Below are 19,964 nucleotides of genomic sequence, written 5' to 3' on the forward strand. Positions count from 1 at the left end.
TTAGGATTAGGAAATCTCTAAGGTCTTTTCTATATCTAAATACAAAAGATCTTATAAATCCATCATGCATTGACTTACAGGTCAGGAGGAGGAGAACATATATTCCTGCTTTTCAGTGTTATTTGCAACCTTTTCTTTGCTACCTCCTCTTAGCAATTTCTCCTGCATGGAAACTAATGTCCCCTAGTTATATCATCCTGTTCTCATTGTCATGGATTCCATAAACTTCTGGATACTCACATCATTCTGTAACATTCCAAAAACATTAACATTTGATTCATAGTCTTTTTCTCTACTTAAGCATCCACTGGTGATTTCAAAATTTTGTTGACGATAATACTATGACTTTCTAGTCCACCAACTTCCTCAACTGAAGTGACTTTCAGTTCTACCTTACCTTAGATAACCAGAGGAATAGTTACATGCAAGGTCTCATCATCATGCAGGATGGTTCCACTTTTAAGATCCTGAACTCTGAAATTCTCATTTTGGATCACATCTCCTTTCTAAAACACCACTGCCTCTATCTTTTGAAATTGATCTTTCCTTCACTTTAAGGCAATGATGTATAGTGGAGAGAGCTCTGGCTCTGGAGTTAGAGGAGCTGGGTTCAAACTCTACCCCCTTTTGATGATTAATATGAGTGATTTAACCTCCTTGGATTTTCTTATTTGTAAGATGAAGGAGGGTGGACTATGGCCTTTGAAGTCCATTTTGAACTCTCCAAAGGTCTAGTTCTATGATCCTCTGATTCTCTTATCTACCTGACTGCTTCTTCTGTTTCTCCTTTGCTGATTCATGTTAAGGTTATTATTCTTGCCAATAACAGGTCACCTCAGCAGCTCACACTCAAGGAGGAAATAGCCTGGAGCATGGCAGAAAAGGGTGTAAGAGGACCAGAAAATATTTCCCTTATTTAGTTTCTGAAGATGCATTTTCTAGCTCAACTATATTTATACTTAAATACTTCAAAAGAATTGTGATGTCATTGGTATAACACTCTCTCCTCCAGTGTCTTATGAGTTGCTCTAGTTTAAAAAAAGAAAAAAGAAAAACGAAAAAGGAAAGAAAGGAAAGAAAGGCAGAAAGAAAGAAGGAAAGGAGGAAGGAAGGAAGGAAGGAAGGAAGGAAGGAAGGAAGGAAGGAAGGAAGGAAGGAAGGAAGGAAGGAAGGAAGGAAGGAAGGAAGGAAGGAAGGAAGGAAGGAAGGAAGAAAAAAGAGAGAAAAGTTACCCTCTAGTAGCCAACTAGAAGGAAGCTAGATAGTACAGTGAATATAATGTTGGATGTGGAATCAAGAACACTTGATTTCAAATCTAGCCTCAGAAACTTACTAATTATGTGATCCTAGGCAAGTCACTTAATTTTTACCTGCCTCAATTTACTTACCTGTAATATAGGGATAATAATAGTATCTAACTGGGATTGTTGTGAGATCAAATGAAATGTTTGTAAAGCATTTTGCAAACCTTAAGGTTCTACTTAATGAAATCTATTATTATTATCAATCATCATTGTATCTCAGGGAAAATGTATCCATGTACCTTAGCTGCAACAGATAGCCAAGGAGTTTCAGTCCCTTAAGAACAATATCCTGCCAGGAGTTATAACCTGATATCATCAGTGCTACAAAGCTCTGAACTTCCAGGGTGGACAATGCTGTAGCATCTGCTCAGCCAGAGCTAGCAGAGATAGTACTGGGGATGGGCCAAAAATCTAACGAATAGAGAGGGTGGAACATGATACTGGAATAGGATATTTGAGGGAGGAATAGGGAGGGAAGTGGTTGCTTTGCAACAGTTTACTAAGCTTGAGGGAAAGAAAACAGCATCAATTCTGGCCAGTTCTGACTATCCCAAAGTCAGTTGGGGAAGAGACCTAGGCTGGTGAACTATGAATTGCTCAGTATAGGAGGAAATTGAGATATTTAAGATCCAGACCCCCAAGGAGGGAATCAGAAAGTGAGTTTTAAGAAGTGAGGGGAAAGGCTAAAATGAACAAAGATTTCAGGAAGAAAAGTCAAAGATATTGAACACAAGCACATAAATCAACAGGAAAACCAGTAACAACAGAAGGAAATATGGCCTATAAATCTAATAAATGAATTCAGGCATTTATTAATAAATACTGCAAAAAAAAAGGGCAAATGCTCCAACACTTCATGAAAGAGAGAGAATCCTGTGGAATGTTAAAACACAAAACACCATTCCTGAGTGGTTCAAAGGAGAAATGAGAATGATGAGAACACAATTTATGTCCTGCACAGCAAAAACAATGAGCAGAATAGAAAAATTGGAATCTGCAGTGGCAAGCCTCACCAAAGAAACAAAAGAGAGAACAAAGATTGGGAACGCAAAAACGCAGAAGTGAAGGACAATCTAGAAGAAGAGAAGCAAAAAGCATTAAAAGAAAATACGCTCACTATGAAAGCAAAAATGTGGATCTCAAAGACAGGTTGCATAGAGACACTCCAAGGATTATAAGTCTCTTAAAAGAATGTGGCAAGACAAAAAAATCTTAATAGCATAATGAGGAAATAATGGAAGAGAACTTCTGAACATAGATAATGGAAAGAATTCACAGTTTGCCTCTAGAAGAAAACCCTAAGGTTCAATAAACAACATTACACATATACCATGAAGGGTAAAGCACCCTCAAAAATCTATAAAGAAATAAGGGGGGAGGGATAGGTGGATGGGGAAGCAAAAGGTGAGAGGAAAAAACAAGGGAGGGATCCTTGGTTGGGGGGAGGTTAAGTAATAGCAAGGCAAGTAATGGAGCAGAATAAAAGAGCAGGGATAGGAAAGACGTGTGTATCTGGTGTATTTGTGTGTGTATGTATGTATGTATGTGTGTATATATGTATACATACATTCTTAACTGTAGCTTGCTTTGGGGGGATTAAAGGGAGATATGTATATGTCTATATGTGTGTATGTATGTGTATGTATATAGCTACATAAGTATATATATAAATATATCTTTTCCTAATTATACCCTGCTTTGGGATGGGGGTGCAGATAAAAAGAGGAAAAAAGAATAAAGTAAATAAGGTTCACAACAGAGAACAAAAGAACAATTTACAAGGACAGACATTCATGAATATATTTTTTCTACTAATATAGATATTTTCTTAAATTGGTATTTGTTGTCTTATATTTTGATTGTCTTATATTCTCGCTGGTGTTCTGCTGAACACATAATAATGTTATTTTTTGTTTTGTTTCATTTTGTCTTATATTGCTTTTCTATTTTTCTCGTTACTTATTGTTTCTTCAAGTAAAATTAATTTGAAAAAAGGTATTTGGTGGAAAAACATAAAATAAATGAATCAATTTACTGACAAAAAAGAAAAGCCAAGATTGTAAACTCTTTAAATACATAGTGGTTAAATTTAACAATTCAGTTGAGAAATGAGTTCTGTAAGTAATCAGGAAAAAGACCTTAAAATACAAAATGTAAGTGGGAATCAACTAATGTGTTTCAAAGAGCAATAGAGCTCAGAATGTTATCCAGGGCGACTTATTCTGAAAATTTGAGCTTAACCATATTCACACACAAAAAATGGACATTTAATAATGAAGAGGCATTTGAAACATTTTTAGGAAGAAAACTAGAACTGAAAATATCATTTACTTCTTGAACACCTAACCAACAGAAACACAAGAGACAGCAGACAAGTACAACAACAGCAACAGAGTGACAGGAGAGAGATCAATAAGAGACTTCTTTCTAAATATTCACCAGGAGTTGGTGAAATTGTGAACTGACCCAAATATTCTGGAGAGCAATTTGGAACTATGTTCTAAGGGCTATCAAACTGTGCATACGCTTTGACCCAGTAGTGTCTCCATTGGGTCTGCATCTCAAAGAAATCTTAAAGCAAGGAAAAGGACCCTCATGTGCAAAAATATTTGTAGCAGCTCTTTTTGTAGTGGCAAAGAATTGGAAAGTGAATGGTACCCATCAGTTGAGGAATGACTGAATATGTTATGATATATGTATGTAATGAAATATTATTGTTCTATAAGAAATTACAAGCAGCTGATTTCAGAAAAGCCTGGAAAGACTTATAGGAATTGATGCTGAATGAAGTGAGTAGAACCAAGAGAACATTGTATATAGTAACAAGAAGACTTTGTGTTGAGTAACTGTGATGATCATGGCTCTTTCCCACAATGCAGTTCCAATAGATGTGGGATGGAAAGAGCTATCTGCATCCAGAGAGAAGTATGGATACTGAATGTGGATCAGAACATAGTATTTTCACCTTTTTTTTGGTGGTGGTGATATTTGTTTGCTTTTTTTTTTTTTCTTGTGTGTGTGTGTGTGGTTTTTTTTTTGTTTTTTTTTTTTTGTTTTTTTGATTTGGTTGTTCTTGCACAGCATAATGTATTTGGAACCTTGTGTATTTTTACATGTATTTGGAAAAATAAAATGTTTATATAAAAAAAGAAAATAAAACCATCTTTACATACATCTGGAAAAAATAAAATGCTATTGAAAGTTAAAAAAAATAAAAATTCACCAGGAGATTAGATGAAGATGGAAATCTGCTTTAGGTAACAGTGAAGAGGTAGACAGGAGGTTTTTTAGACAGAATCTGGGAAAAGCTTGCCTTCTTGTTTAGTTGTTTTTCAGTTACATTCAAATCTCCCATCCCCATTTGGGGTTTTCTTGCCAAAGATAAGAAGTGGTTTGTCATTTCTTTCTCCACCTTGTTTTATAGATGAGAAAAAGGAGGCAGAGATAAATAACTTGCCCAGTACTATTTTCACTGAGGCACCTAGCTAGCTCCAACAGCATGCGAAAGGTAGATTATTTTGTTTTCCTGTGGAACTCCATGATAACATGGAAGGATACATGAAGAGAAGGGGTATAGAATATATTAGCGTTAAAACAAGATCCAACAATGAGAGTAAAGTGACTTTTGTGATCTTAGAAAGAGAAGAGTCTATGGAGGGTTGAGAAGGGGTAGGAGATTAAAAAGAGGAGAGAAAGGAAGGAGGTCTTATTTGCTGATAGGAGGGGATTTCACTGATAAATGCTTCCATGGGTGAAGAGAGATGGTCCATGCATTGAGATGAGGACCTTATATTAGGTGTGGACTTGGGGATTTGGTATTTGAAAAATCTACCTGTCCAACATTGGAAGGGGGAAGAGTTGGAACTTCTGGAGAAAGTGGCACTTGGTGAGGAGGAAAGCATGAGGCAAATATGGTGGGAGGGGCAAAGAAAGGTAACCAAAAGAAGGAGCTGTATAACAAGGATCTGGAGAAGGGGTAGAATGCTACCATGAGATAATATCCCTCTGATATTCCCAATAATTGGTATTGTACTGGGAATGAGACATAATGGGAAAAGGTAATTATGGGGGCAAGCTTTAAAAGGCAGTGACAGAACACATCTGGGAGACAGCTTAGAATGGATGGATACTTTGGAAGCTTTGATTCTATGAGAAATAGAGAGAAAATAGAGACCAGATAATTATAGATGCTGTGAATCAGAGACTGAGAATCTAAAGTAGACAGAAAGAGAACATGGATAATGAGAGAAAAAGAAATCTTTTTTGGAAAGTGATGCAATTTTTTAAAAAAATTACTGAATAGGAGTAGTTGAAAGACAGGAATTTACTTGAGTAACTGAGAAGGAAAAAAGATGTGGGAGAATTCTACAATCATAGAGAAGCAGGAGAAGACAAGGAATCAATAAGCAAAACCCCAAAGGAAACAATGAGAAGGGGAAGAAAGTCAGTGGGCACAGGGCCACCTTAAAAAAAGATTAAAGCAAGTAATTAAAAGAATATATTTTGCAATAGAAGAGGGAAAAACATTATAACATGAACGCTGAGGAGCACTGGAGTTCTTTCTTTTTCACTCTTTCCCTCAGGGCAACCAGGTGAAGAAGCCAGAATTCTTAGGTTTAAAGGTAATAACAGAGCCTACTAAGCACCTGTGCTGCCAGTGATATTATTTTGTCAAGCACTTATTCACTGAGCAAAAAAAAAAAAAAAAAAAAAAAAAAAAAAAAAAGAATGCTAATAGGACAAAAGGCAGGAAGGTTCTAATACTACTGAATGTTCTTATGATGTTCTTATGTTATGCATGGAATCCAAAGCAACAATGATTCTTTTCATTTCTGTACACCAAGGGGATATGTGACTCAATGAAGATTTCTAATATTCTTCAAATGTCCAGCCTTCCTTCATATTGTGGCTATAGTCCACCATCTTCTATGCTATACAGTTCTAGTGAGGTCAAACTTAAATAAAAATAGATTTCTGAGAGCTATATAGTAACTTAGAAAACCACAACTGAACATTATTGTTATTGTATTGTATCTTTATTTATTCTGTTAAACATTTCACAAAACTATCAATTAGCATTATCTTTGTTAAATTGTATTTCTTTTTATTTTCTTAAATATTTCCCAGTTATGTCTTAATCTGATTCCCAGTTAAGTTTTAAAGGCACTCTGCACCTGTGGGTGAGAGTTTAATACTTATGCCATTCACCACCAGTACAGGGGAGCTAGTTCAATTACAATGGAAAAGTGAGAAGCTATAAGGGAAGAAAAAATAAGAAATGGCACCCTTCAAAGTAATAAACCATTTAAACTTGAAAACTGGGGGGCAGCTAGGTGGCCCAGTGCATAGAGCAGCAGCCCTGGAGTCAGGAGGACCCGAGTTCAAATCAGATCTCTGACTAGAACTTCCTAGCTATGTGACCCTGGGCAAATCACTTAAACCCAGCCACAGGAAAAAAAATAAAAATAAAAATAAAAATAAATAAACTTGAAAACTGTCTAGAAATAGATTGCAAAGTCTCCTTAAAAACATATGCATTATATAGAAATTGCCATGAAAACTGCTTTAAGAAAATCATTTGCAGTTCTGGAGAAATGTGGTCTTTTGAATCAAGGGTCTCTAAGACTGTATAGAGTCCCAGTTGGTCTCACAGTAAATGCAAATATAGTATATCATTGTGTTCAAGTGCAGATGTACATTAACATTTCATAAATGATCTTACATAAAATACTGGTAGAGACCAACATATTAGGGAATCATTATATGACTACAAGATCAAGTACATTTTTCCCACCTTAGGCTGTCCATTTAGGGAGACCTTCAAATTCTAGAATTCATTTTTTCTGACAGGTAACTTAAATAAATACCCTTTTAAACAATGAAGGAATATGATCTCTGATTCATTTAATAAAACTTAGTAAGTGCCTAGGATTTTGTCAAAATAATATAAGCTATTTTATGTAGGTAAAATGTCTTCCCTAATGTTGGAGGGCATGTAATTTATAAGACACAATTAGTATAATTGTAAAAGTAGAAGAGAGTTAATGCTAGTTTAATGAGTCAATATTTTAAATATATTGCTTTGACATCTATACCTAAAACTTAAGATGCAAACATTTTGGACATAGATCAAATATAAGACTTCTACTTGAAAATGTAAAATTCAAATTAAGGAATTACAAGTTAACATTCTTCCCTCCATCATGATTTACTGTTTGTGAAATCCCAAGCTCTTGGAATGGTCTTAGAGACAAGGACTAGACCCATGATATAGGCAGATGAGGCACTTCTCTACTAAAGCAGGTTGGCACCTTCTCAGAAACTAGTAAAAAAAAAATTTAGTCTTCATATCTATATATATCTATAAGTGTATATAGATATAGATATAGACATGAAGAAAGAGAGGTCTAAAAATATGTGACATGTCTAAAATCACTGTTCAATACCAAAGATGAGATCTCATTTCCCAGGACATAGGAATTAACAATTCATTTTAACTCCCAAAGCATTTACTGAACAATTACTATTATAATTGAATTGTGCTTAGCATAGTACCTGGCAAATAGTAAAGAATAAAATCAGTCCTCAAACTTTAGAGAATAAGAATTTCCTCAATATCTCCTTACAAAGCTATGACCATTACATGACTGTAATATAATTAACAATATTATATAATTCAAGATAACATTACAATATGATAGAAAGAAGTTGGATTAGATAGCCTTTGAAGTCCTGTCCCACCCTAAAATGTGATCCTAGTTCCAGGCAAATACTGACAATGCTTAAATTTTCTTTGAGTTTAACAGACTGAAGCTGCTTTTTAGAGGCAATTTTACTATAGAATGATCCTTCTCGTTAGAGAAATATTTATAAAAATTATAATAATTCAAAGTAATTTTTAAAAAAGATTGAAGTCTCTTAAAATATTTTCAAAAATGTTATTGTAGTTTTCTCACACATAAAGATAAATGAATAAATAATAAGATATTATAGCATGGTGGATAGAAGGCTGATCTTAAGAGTCAGAAAAATCTAGTTTAAGTCCTGAATGACTACCTAACCACAAGGAAAATCACTTAATGTCTTGGTTACCTAGGCAACTCTCCAAAATTACAATTTGCAAACAAATAAGTTACTAATTTTCCTCAATAGTAGAAGTTTCTGGAATACTTGATAGTAATGAAATCATAGCTCTAGACTAAAAAAGAATAAAAAAAGCATTAAAAATGATAATAATCTAACATTTGCCCATAAGCTAAGGTAATAAATTCTGTTCAGTGAATGACTAAATTAAAAAAAAATTAGCACTCTGCTAAGTGTTGGGGACACAAATAGAAAATCAAGATAGTCCTTACTCTCAAAAAGTTCATATGGAAAGAAAGCATGTATTGCATAGATGGGTTCATCTGCAAGGTAGAATGAAAGGCCTGTTGGTCCTTAGAGTATAGCATCAGGGCAAATAGCAGGGCCTGGGGTTTGAAGGGTTCAATACAGGCAAGATGGTAAAGATCACTGATATTCTATTTTACTGGATGGTTAGCTGTTTGTGATTCCCTACCCATCAAAATAGCGTGTGACCATGTCTTCCCTGTAGCTGAGGGTGGAATCTTTGAGTATCCCTGAACTATGACACTTGAAAGTAAGGGAGGGTGAAAAGTCAGAGTAGAGTACTATAAACTCTCTCCCATTGAAAACAGAGATAGAACTTTACCTAGATAAATGGAAGGGAAAAGGAGATCTGTTGGCATTTGGTAGAGTTAAAGGGGAAAAGAAGGGCTCTTCACATGTCCTGTTCTCTTGAGACTCTCCAGATATACCATTTATCTAACACAAAAGAATTTTCATTTCAGAAAACATAAGTGAAAGTAGGTTAATGTAGAGAGTTAGGTTGAAGGAGACAATATACTATCTGGTTATGTGAATGAGGAAAACAGAGTGCAAGAATTGACTTAGTCACTTTTAAGATGCCTTTATTTCAGTGGTAAAAATATACTTAATTAATTAAAACAAAAAATTCAACATTTCCTAATATTAGTATGTTCATATCATAGAATCATTAGGAATTTTAACAGCAGAATTTTAAGTCAAATTAACTTTCATCACATTTCACAAGATGAAGTTAGAACTTCAATTCATAATACAAACAAAATTTAAGGCTTTAAACAAAATAAGATATGCCACTGTTAAACAAAATCTCAAAAAGGCCCATTTTTGCTTGCCATGTAGAATTTCCAATGTTGGTCCATTATATGGCATGGAAGAAATTCTTGATTGCTGATCAACAATATTTCATTCAGCTGAAGATAGTGCTTGAAGTTTTGTACTGAATCACTGGAAGGTCCTATTTGACAAATTGACAAAATATTATTGAGGACTCTAACTTTGGTATTTTAAAAATCATTAGCATTTAAAAGTCAGGTCAGTTTGAAGGTAAGCATATCAGGTTTGTAACCAAAACATATTTTTTTCTAACTTCACTTTCATTATCTACACAGCATTCATGCAACAAAAAGGAACAAAGATACAGTATTCAAATATAGTTCAATCACCTCCCAACTCATGAGACCCAGCCATATTGCTAATAGGCTTTGATATTTTCAGTGTGAGCACTTACACCTAGAAAATTATGCTTCAAATCAGGATTGGTTGCCTAAATGTTAATAATGCAAATTAGGAAGGAAGGAAAAATAAATATTTATTTTTTGTATGCCTACTATGTGCCAAGCACTGGGCTAAGCACCTCACCAATATTAAGGCTGGATTTGAAATGAGGTCTTCTTCACTGTAGGCCCAGCACTCTACCCATTGCATCATCTAGCTGCCATGATTAAACTTGCGTGTGTGTTGTATGTAATATTCATTTTTTTTTTTAAAGAGCTAGTTGTTAAACATTTACCAGTACAACCCTGGACATAGAAGACCCTGGTTGGGTCTATACACTCAGTGCATAATCAGAATGCCTGAAAATTTTACTGTGTCTCATTATGAAATTTTGTATAAACACTACAGCTTGGTTGTTCCAGGCTCCCCTCTGTTTTTGGAACTATACAGAATGATTTCAGGAGATTAGACCCACTAAATCTTTTGGTTGTATTTACTATAATGCATACACATACTCATGCATATATGAACATGTTGAGGGTGAAAATTATTTTTGTCTTTGTACAGCACCTGGTATAGTGCCTGGTACACATTGGATGCTTACTAATTGCTTGCTAATTTATCTTCTAAGCACAGTAATAAGCCTATCCCAACCCCGGAGGCCAGAGTGAATTAAAAGCAGAAGTAATCTGGGTTCCTCTGAAGCCTGAGTTCACTCAGATTCTGCCAATGTCTTTATCAGTCTTCAGGCCCAGGGCATGATTCATGCTTCAGTCTCTGTTGTTATTTAGCTACAAGTGACTCATTGGCAAATTACAACAGTTATCAATAGAAATAAAATATTAAATTAAGAATGGACTAGACCGTAAAGAGATGATCTGGCCCACCCTCCCTCATTTTAGAGACAAGCAACTAGAGGCTGAGAAGTAAAGAACACTCAATACTACTACCGATGGGCAGCAGGAGTTTTCTGCCTCCTTGGCCAGCACCACCACTTCATGCTGCTTGCAGGACACTTATTCCTGACTGGAGCTCTCCATCTCTCTGGAGCCTTGTTAGCCTCTCCTTCATCCTTACCTGAATCTTTCTGTGTGAAGACACATTGGAATGTAAGATCCCAGAAGCTATCTGGCTTGTATCTCTCTCTCCCGCCCCTCAGAGAAGTTCCAATGATATGATAGCATTATGGCCATTTTTATATGGTTAAGTTTGTATATTCAGTTTGACAGGGTTATTTGGCTATGCTGCCACCAAGAGGAAAGTAAATTTCTTGGATAAGTGAAATTAAGAAGTAGGCTTAGACTACAAGCATGAAGAGAACTAGCAGAAATGGAGGGTGGTAGCAGCTGGCTAGCACAGATGGGGTTGGGGGGTGAGGGGACAGTAAAGGGTAGGGATTGTTAAGCTGACACACAGGACAGTCTAGTCTCCTTTGGAGACAGCAGTCTTACCAGAAAACAAGAGGGAAAGTCCGGGAGGAAGCCCTTCCCCTTAGATGTTGGTATCTAAGAGCCAAATGCCTTATGCTGATTGATTACAATTCTTGCAGGCATGATTAACATAAATAAATATAAACATATAAAATGTTCATCAAATAAAGGTTTCCCTATCTTAAAAACTAAAACTTTAATACAAGAAGATCTAAATAATATTACCAAACTGTGTTTAAGACTAGTGTGTATGGAGCAATTAAAAAAAAAAAAACAACTATAATTTGCTATCTACCGAATTGTTAATTATTATTAATCCATCATTTAAAAATAAATCTTATGCTTTCAAAGAGAGAAGTCCTTCCATCTTTTTCTCATCCATTCCCAGTAATTATCCTTCCTAATTTGTATATCCTCTCTGGCTGTATGACTTCAGCAATCTTCCAAAGCCCTTACAGACTTTTTTCAGCTACTAATTCTAGAATTTCTGCCTAAGCAAGAAGACTTGCCGTCCCTAGCAGTCTCCTGCTGAAATGATTCCCTGTGGGTGTCAGTTCCTTTAAGGATCCTTCCTCAAAATAAAAACAATAACAACAACAACAACAAAACAACAATAAAACAAAGATTCTTCCTCATGGCAGAAGAGGACATCTTCTAATTCTCTCTCTATGCTGAACATGTATAATAAATTAGATTACTTTTTTCCAATCAGGGAATAACTTCTCAATTAATTTTCAATATATTTTAAAAGTATGAAACATCCTTTTCCTTTTATTACTTGCTGCCGGAAGCTGCTAGTGAGGTATAACTTTATTTACACAAATGTTTCTTTTTACCAGTTTGAGTTCACAATTTGGCTTCTCTTACAGATTATTTTTCAAACAATCTTTCCCAAAAGGAGTCAAATTTCTTCTCTCAGAACATTTTAAAATGCTGGCTCAAGACTTTTGAAAATAAATTCCAACTAGTTTCTTGACATTAGGTTAAATCAGGTTTGTTGGCAAGCAAATACCACTTCTAACCTCTACTCTATTCTGTAACACTGAATTTCCCCTCCAGTTATAAATTAGAATGTGTAAAAATCCATAATCTAGAATTAGCCAGACATCTAAACAGAGTAATACAAGTATTGTCAGGGTCAGAGATTTCATCCTCCTAAAAATAAAAATTCTCTTATCTATTCTGATACCAGTTAATTATCTCTAATGGAATATGTGTGACTTTGTTAAATCCATGCTCTGTATTGGAAAAAGAATATAAAAGATATCTACCTAACAACAGCATTGTGTCAAAGGGCTTTGAATTTGAGATTCAAATCCAGGCCCAAATAATTTAAATAGAGGCTGTTATTAAGCATCACATGATATATTGCTGAAGGGGACATCTGAAATCATCTAGAATAGCTCCTTCATTTTATGGATGATAAAGCTAAGACCTAGAGACACTTACTCATGTCCCACAAATAATAAGTAGAAAGACTGGAACTAGAATTCAGTTCCTCTGACCTGAAGTCCTATGTTCTTTCCAGTACTCTGATTCATAGTTCTTATTGTATGATCATTGAAATTAATTTTTCAAAGCCCTCAAATTGTTTTATTTCTTCCTTCCTAACATTTTCTTTTAAAAATGACTTTTGGAAGAGATCCAATTCAGTTGATGAATAGTAATAATGATGATTAAAAACTGACATTCTACAGAGCACTTCAAGATTTGCAAAATGCTTAACACATATTATCTCATTTGATTCTCATATTATCCCTGTTTCACAACTGAGGAAAATGAGGTTCATTGACTTACCCAGAGAAACTAAATTAAGTATCTAAACAGAGATTCAAATCCAGGCCATCCTAACTCCAAGTCTTGTTTGTCAAGACAATTTTGACTATTCTCATAGGAATCATGAATTACCTTGGAGAAAAATTCTTTGTAATATAATAGGTATCATGCAAATATTGCATTTGGTATCATAGCAAGCAGTTTATGAATCTAGAAACAAAGTTCCAACAATAATGAGTTCAGGAACTAAGTTGGAGGCTGATCAATTATAGCTACAACTCACTTAAGAGTTGAGGATTCTTAAGGATAACAGGGCAGTTTGGTGAGCAATGGTTAAGGAACCATAGGGTCTGGAATCAGGAAGGATGATTTTCCTGAGCGCAAATACAGCTTCAGACGCTTTCTAGTTGTGTAACACTGAGCAAGTCACTTCACAATGTTTGTCTCAGTGTGCTGATCTGTAAAATGAGGTAAAGAAGGAAATGGCAAAACATTCCTGTATTTTTAGCAAGAAAACCTCAAATGGGGCCACAATGAGTTGGAAAGAGATACCTAGTGTATTGGGTCAGATAGCAGAAGGCTTCAGTACCCCAGACTTTGGTCCTGCAACAGCATTTTTTCCAGTATCACCCTACTTGCACAGAATATCACACCTACTTCACATAATATATATAAATATCAGCAACTCAGAAAGGTTTTCTTCCTAGAATAAAATCCTTTTTACCCTGCCAAAGTGACTTCTAAAAAATTAATGACTTATTAATTGGATGTTAATCAAATTATATGAAAAGTTGTACCAAAAGTACTTTGGATCTTTGGTAAACAAATAGGATGTTACTACTAATATTATAAATATGATGTAGAAGAAATATTAGCAATTATTTTCTTAGAGGTCGACTGATTTTGAGTGCCATAGATTTTGTGGATTAAACCCAAAGCCACTGAATTCACAAATATAGAAATCAATGAATTAGTGACTGATTGATTTTACAAATACAAGCATGTCCAGGCCCAAAGTAGGCCCTTAGTAAATGCTTATCAAGTGAATGAGACTCTTAGAATCTAGAAATGGGGAAATACTTTACTTATATAAACTCAGACATCAAAGCTTATTAGTATTATTATTGTTATTTGTTTTTAATAATATCAGTAGTAATAACTATCTTTCCTATACTTGATATCATTTGATTTTCTTCTCCCTGATAAATCCATGACAATCTATGGAAAGAAGCATTAACTAGAATGTTAAGGAGATGCCAGCATTTGCAAAGAAGGATGGCTTTTTTCTTTCTTGAATTACATGTTACAATATTGTAGGTGCAGGCATGCCATAGAACCTTTTGGTTTATTTGAAGGATAGTAAAAATAACTAATGACTTTGTAATAAGAGTCATCTCATCTTAAGAGACAGAATAACTAGTTGGTACTTATATTCACATAACTACAATGTTTGTGGAAGCTATGACTAAGGTAAAAAATATCAACATCACACACAAAAAAAGATGGGGGAGATCTGGTGAGATATTACTTTGCCTGAAAAAGACCTGTGGTTTAATGGATTAATGGAGATTCAATATGAGTCAGTAATAGGATATAGTAGCCAAAATAACTATTATGACCTCGAGATTTGTTAAGAAAAGCATACTTTCATGTATTGTTGGTAGAGTTGTGAACTGAACCAACCATTCTGGAGAGCAGTTTGCCAAAGGACTATCAAAATGTGCATACTTTTTCATCTAGCAATATCATTACTAGGTTTGTATTCCAACAATATCATTAAAAAAAGGACTTATATGTACAAAAATATTTATAAATGCTCTTTTTGTGGTGTTAAAGAATTGGAAATTGATGGGATGCCCATCGTTTGGGGAATGGCTGAACAAGTTGTGGCATATGAATGTAATGGAATATTATTGTGCTCTAAGAAATGATGAGCAGGTTGATTTCAATGTTCCCTGATGATTCACCATGGTATTTTAATTCTTTTCAGCAATACAATGATCCAAGGCAATTCCAAAGGATTTTGATGGAAAATGCTATCCACATTCATAGAAAGAACTGATGAAGTTTGAATGCAGATCGAATCATACCATTTCTACTTTCTTTATTTTTTAAATTATTTTTTCCCTTTTAGTTTGTTTCTTCTTTTACAACATGATCAATATGGAAATATATTTTATATGATTGTAATACATAGCTTAATTAAAATTCTTACCTTTTTAGGGAAAAGTGGGCAAGGGAGGAAGACAATTTGGAACTCAAACTTTAAAAAAAGAATGTTAAAAATTGTCTTTACATGTAATTGGAAAAAATAAAATATTATTTTTAAAAGGAAAGGCACAGTTTGCAGGAACAAAGAATATTAGCTCTGTTCAGTTCAAAGCACCTATACTTTAAAAAGACATTGCCTTGAACCAGTATGTTGAAAAGAATTGAATATATGTGACATGAAAATCTGTTGAAGAAGTGAGGGACATTTAGACTAGAGAAGACACAGATGTGACATGATAGCTGCCTTCATTATGTGGAAGAGAGATAAGGCATATTCTCTTTGGTTCCAGAAGGCAAAACCAAGGTACATATCACAAAAAAGATAACTTAGAATTAATGTTAGAAAAACTTTCTGACAATTAGAGTTATACCATAAGTGAAATGGACTTCCACTGGACATAGTGTACTCTCTATCATTGGAAGTCATCAAGCAGAGGTTGGCCACTTGTCAACTCTGCTATAGTAGGAATTCCTTTGTTGTATGGGGTTGGGTCAGATGGCTGCTGAGGTTCCTTTAAACCAACGGTTTTTCACTAGGAGACCACAATTTTTTTTTTTTAATATTGTGATAACTTTTGTTGTTGTTCAGTTATTTCAGTCATATCTGACTTTTCGTGACCCCATCTGGGCTTTTATTGGACAAAAATACTAAAGTGGTTTTCCATTTCCTTTTTTAGCTCATTTTACAGGTGAGGAAACTAAGGCAAACAGGATTAAGTGATTTGTCAAGGGTCACTCAGCTAGTAAGTGTTTGAGGCTGGATTTGAACTCAGGTTTCCCTAACTTCAAGCTGGGCTCTCTATCCACTGTTACCTAGCCTTATTTCAATACTTCCTTTGTAATCCTACGTGTTTTATTTTTTTATTCTAAAAACATTATTCTGGAAAAGGTGTCCATAGGTTTCACCAGACTGCCAAAGGGAACAATACAACACAGAACAGGTTAAGAGGCTCCTGTTTCAAACTGAAATTCTGTAATTCTGATTCTGTCACAGTGGGCAAATAACATGTTCCATTTAGGTGTTTAATATGCAGTATGTGAAAGAGCAAAGTAAAGGCTTTATTCATCTCCAATGTACCAAGGAGAATCAAAAGGATAGGGAGTATAGTAACAATCTATCAAAGTTGTATTTTCAAATACAACTAAATGAGGACACACAAAACCCCTTGTAAATGAAGTTCAATAGCACCTAAGGAGTCCTGTTTTTGTTTCTAACAATAAATCATTATCATGCTGTTCACATAGAGAACATCACCAACCAAGGTACAAAACAGTAGGCAGGAGCTCCAAAGGGAGCAACATGCCTGCTTTTCCAACTAATGTTAAGTTGAAAATAGAGCAGACAGCCGCAAAATGTGATGTTTCAGAAGATAGATAAAATGGAAAAGACTGTGGGCAGGCAAGCATTTGTTAACCCTGTAACTCTAGGAAATAGAATATTTATTATAAAAAGAATCAGTGGGTTTGGTGGAAGAGACACTGAATTTGGGGCTAGGACACATTTGTCTGAATTGAGCCTTTAATATTTCCTAGCAATATAACCCCAAGAAAATCACTGAGACAGTTACTTTCCTGGTTTAAAAAAAAAAAGGGGGATTATAATAACCTAATTTTTAAAAGTCCTATTGTAATGAAATAGGTGAAGTGGGAAGGTTAGGGAAAACTCTTTTTGAGCAAAAAGTGGTCTCCAGTGGCCCTGAAGTAGTGCCAAGCTATCTTTATATATGTATTTGTAGACCTAAACATATGTGATGTAAAGGATAGAGAACTGGCATTGTATTCAGGAACACATGGGCTCCTATTCTGCCTCTGATTTGGGACTAACCTCTCAGTGATTCAGGCAACTCTCTAGGGCTGAAATTTCAGGAAAAAGTCCACACCAAACACAAACCGATAACAAATCTTTATGAATACTGTAGCCAAGGACATTGTGACAATAAATCTGTTAGCTTCCAGGATCTATTTAAAGGGCTCCAAAGGGAGAGAACCTTCTCTCAGTTCTATGTATATTCTTTTGCTTGGATCAAGGAGGCAATAATTTCTCTGGGGGTAGCATTCTTTGTAGTCACTGGCTGTATAATTTCTAAGCAGTAACAAAATTAACTCATCTGACTGTACAGAAATAATGGAAGCCCACTGAAAGGACACAAGCTGGCAGGTGTGTCACTCCTTGTATGTGCCTGAGAAATGCCAGTGAAGTAGCCACAAAGGGGAGCTGATTCAAACATGGGGAGGAGAAGCCATTATGTTCCCATGTCCTGCTACTCAGACTGACTGCCCAATTTGCATTATTAGTCAAAAGAACATTACTAGGAGAAGCAGCCTCAAGAGTCGGGAATACCTGGGTTCAAGTTCACCCCATACATACTGGCTGTGTGATCTTGGGTAAGCCATTTGATTTTTCAGTGTTCTAAGTCTATGAGATGAAGAAAAGGTGTCAATTTGCCCAATTTCCTCATTTAAGAGTTCTCCATATCAATAAAATCTGGGCCCTATCCTTATATTACTATACAATTATCTTCTTACATTAACTTTTTAAAATGACAACTAAATGCCAACCGTAACATTAATTTAACTTCTGATTTATGAGTTTTCTGTTTTTTTATAATTCTTTTCCCCCTCTTGCCTTAATGTCACAAAAATTAAAAAGAAAATCTGGGATAGTTTTAAATGTGTGATAGTATAGTATAGGGAAGAGATCACTGATTTTGGAATTATAGTTGCCCAGTCACTTATTAAATGATCTTGAGTAAGTAATCTAATCACTTTAAGATTCTGTTTTCTCATCTGTAAAATGAGGTAGGGTAGACTTCATAAACTCTAAGGTTCTTTCCTGCTCTAAATCTATGATTCTGTTACCCCTGAAACATTATGAACCTATTAACTATATTAATTCAATTCACATGGCTTGAAATTGTTCCAAAGAACTTTGGATAGGCTACATTTTTATTATAATTACAGAATGAACTTTTGTTCACTATTCTAAGTGGAAAATACATACATATGTATATGCATATACAAACCCATTTATAGTCAGGAATGCAATTCTAATCCAAGGCAAAATGTTTAACAATTATTTCGACAGATGGTTACAAAATACAACCTCCCAAATCACATAGGAGAAAATAGTCTATTGTGGCTTCTCTAATAGAAAATTTACTGTCCTTTTGGAGAAAGGTATTCTGGGAGATAGCTTTAGTGATGAAGAATTAAGTGGATGATCTGAAGAACTAAAATGAAAATTTAATTTGGATTTATTTCATGGGGCTGGCTATTCAGTCAGTCATGGGCATTTATCTGGCACTTGCCATATGCCAGATATTATGCTCTGTACTGGGGATACAAAGAAAGGCAAAAACATTTCCTGCTCTCAACAAGCTTACATTCTAATGGAGAAGACAATATGTAAATAACTATGATACCTTAAAAGAAATTTGCAAATTATACAGAAGGTATCTCAGAGGAAGTCACCAGGGATGAAAAGGACAGGACTAGGAAAGGCCTCTATCAGCAGGTATAATTTAAGTTTAGACTTGAGGGAAGCTAGGAAAGCTTAAGACACTAGAAAAGCACATGTATGGTGAAAACTCTACTGAAACCAGTCAAATAGAATTGGATCTTATATTTATATTTGAATCCTTATTCTTCTGATTTCAGAAAATTTCCATCCAGAAAGGTGATCCTTTAAGTTAAGAGAGGAAATGGGTAGTTCTGTTTCATAGAGGAAACTTTCAGGAAGCTTTCTTTTTGAACAAACAATAACAGACATATTGGGTAAGCTTAAATAAAAAAGAAACTATTAAATAAGGTTTCTTGTACTTTATGAATTAGGACAACAGAATTTTAACAAGAGTATGAGAAATAAATTTAAAAAACAAAATAGCCAAAGTAGCATGCATAATAAATATGAACTTAAATAACACACTGTGGCCAGGGATCAGGATTGTAAGAACACTTTTTCCTTTAGTTTGTGATGCTTAGATGTTGGGGAGTAGTCAGTCTCATAAAATAGAGAGATATGCTGATGTGTGTGCTACAGTACAAAAAATTTTGCTAAGGGAAAATAAACTAAAATTGCAGCATTAAGTGAAGAAAAGTCTTTCTTCAAAGATGTTGATTTACAACAGCATGCCCCTGGGTCATGAACCATCTCTGTGAAAAGGATGGCTCTATCTTCTTGGAAAAGATTGTTCTGCTTTCAAATGTGTTCACATGATGTGTCCCCATCAAAGAAATGTCATAATTAGTGTACATTAAATGCCAGTTCTAGAAGAGAAACAATACAAGAGAAGTGTGTTTCCCTCACAGGTGAATAAATTGAAGGAAATGTGTTTGAGTGCCTGGAAACCATGGTGACAGAGCACATAAATATACAAAGATGCCTTCCCAAGTAAATAGATGGAATATGCTCTTTCTTAATAGGATACTTCCATTCAGCAGTTTTGTATGATAGACATTTTTAATGTATCTTGAAAGGCTGATAAAATTTTGGAGAGATTGGGAATTTTACCCCCTTTAGGTCTGTATGAGAAATGAGTTTTTTTGGGAAAGTTTATGACAAATTAAACATGAAAGGAAACAT

General features: G+C 34.8%; 1 protein-coding gene across 1 annotated transcript in view; it reads right to left on the reverse strand.

Moving 5' to 3' along the window:
- Window positions 1-9,257: 9,257 nt before the first annotated feature.
- ANKRD31 (ankyrin repeat domain 31) overlaps window positions 9,258-19,964 on the reverse strand; it is a 327,325-nt gene continuing 316,618 nt past the window's right edge. Inside the window, 1 exon segment of the mRNA XM_074282287.1 lies at window positions 9,258-9,645. Within this exon segment, the coding sequence (XP_074138388.1) occupies window positions 9,500-9,645 (146 nt within the window). The 3' untranslated portion in view covers window positions 9,258-9,499.

The sequence above is a fragment of the Sminthopsis crassicaudata genome, chromosome 1, assembly GCF_048593235.1.
Source record: "Sminthopsis crassicaudata isolate SCR6 chromosome 1, ASM4859323v1, whole genome shotgun sequence".
NCBI classification, from domain to species: domain Eukaryota; kingdom Metazoa; phylum Chordata; class Mammalia; order Dasyuromorphia; family Dasyuridae; genus Sminthopsis; species Sminthopsis crassicaudata.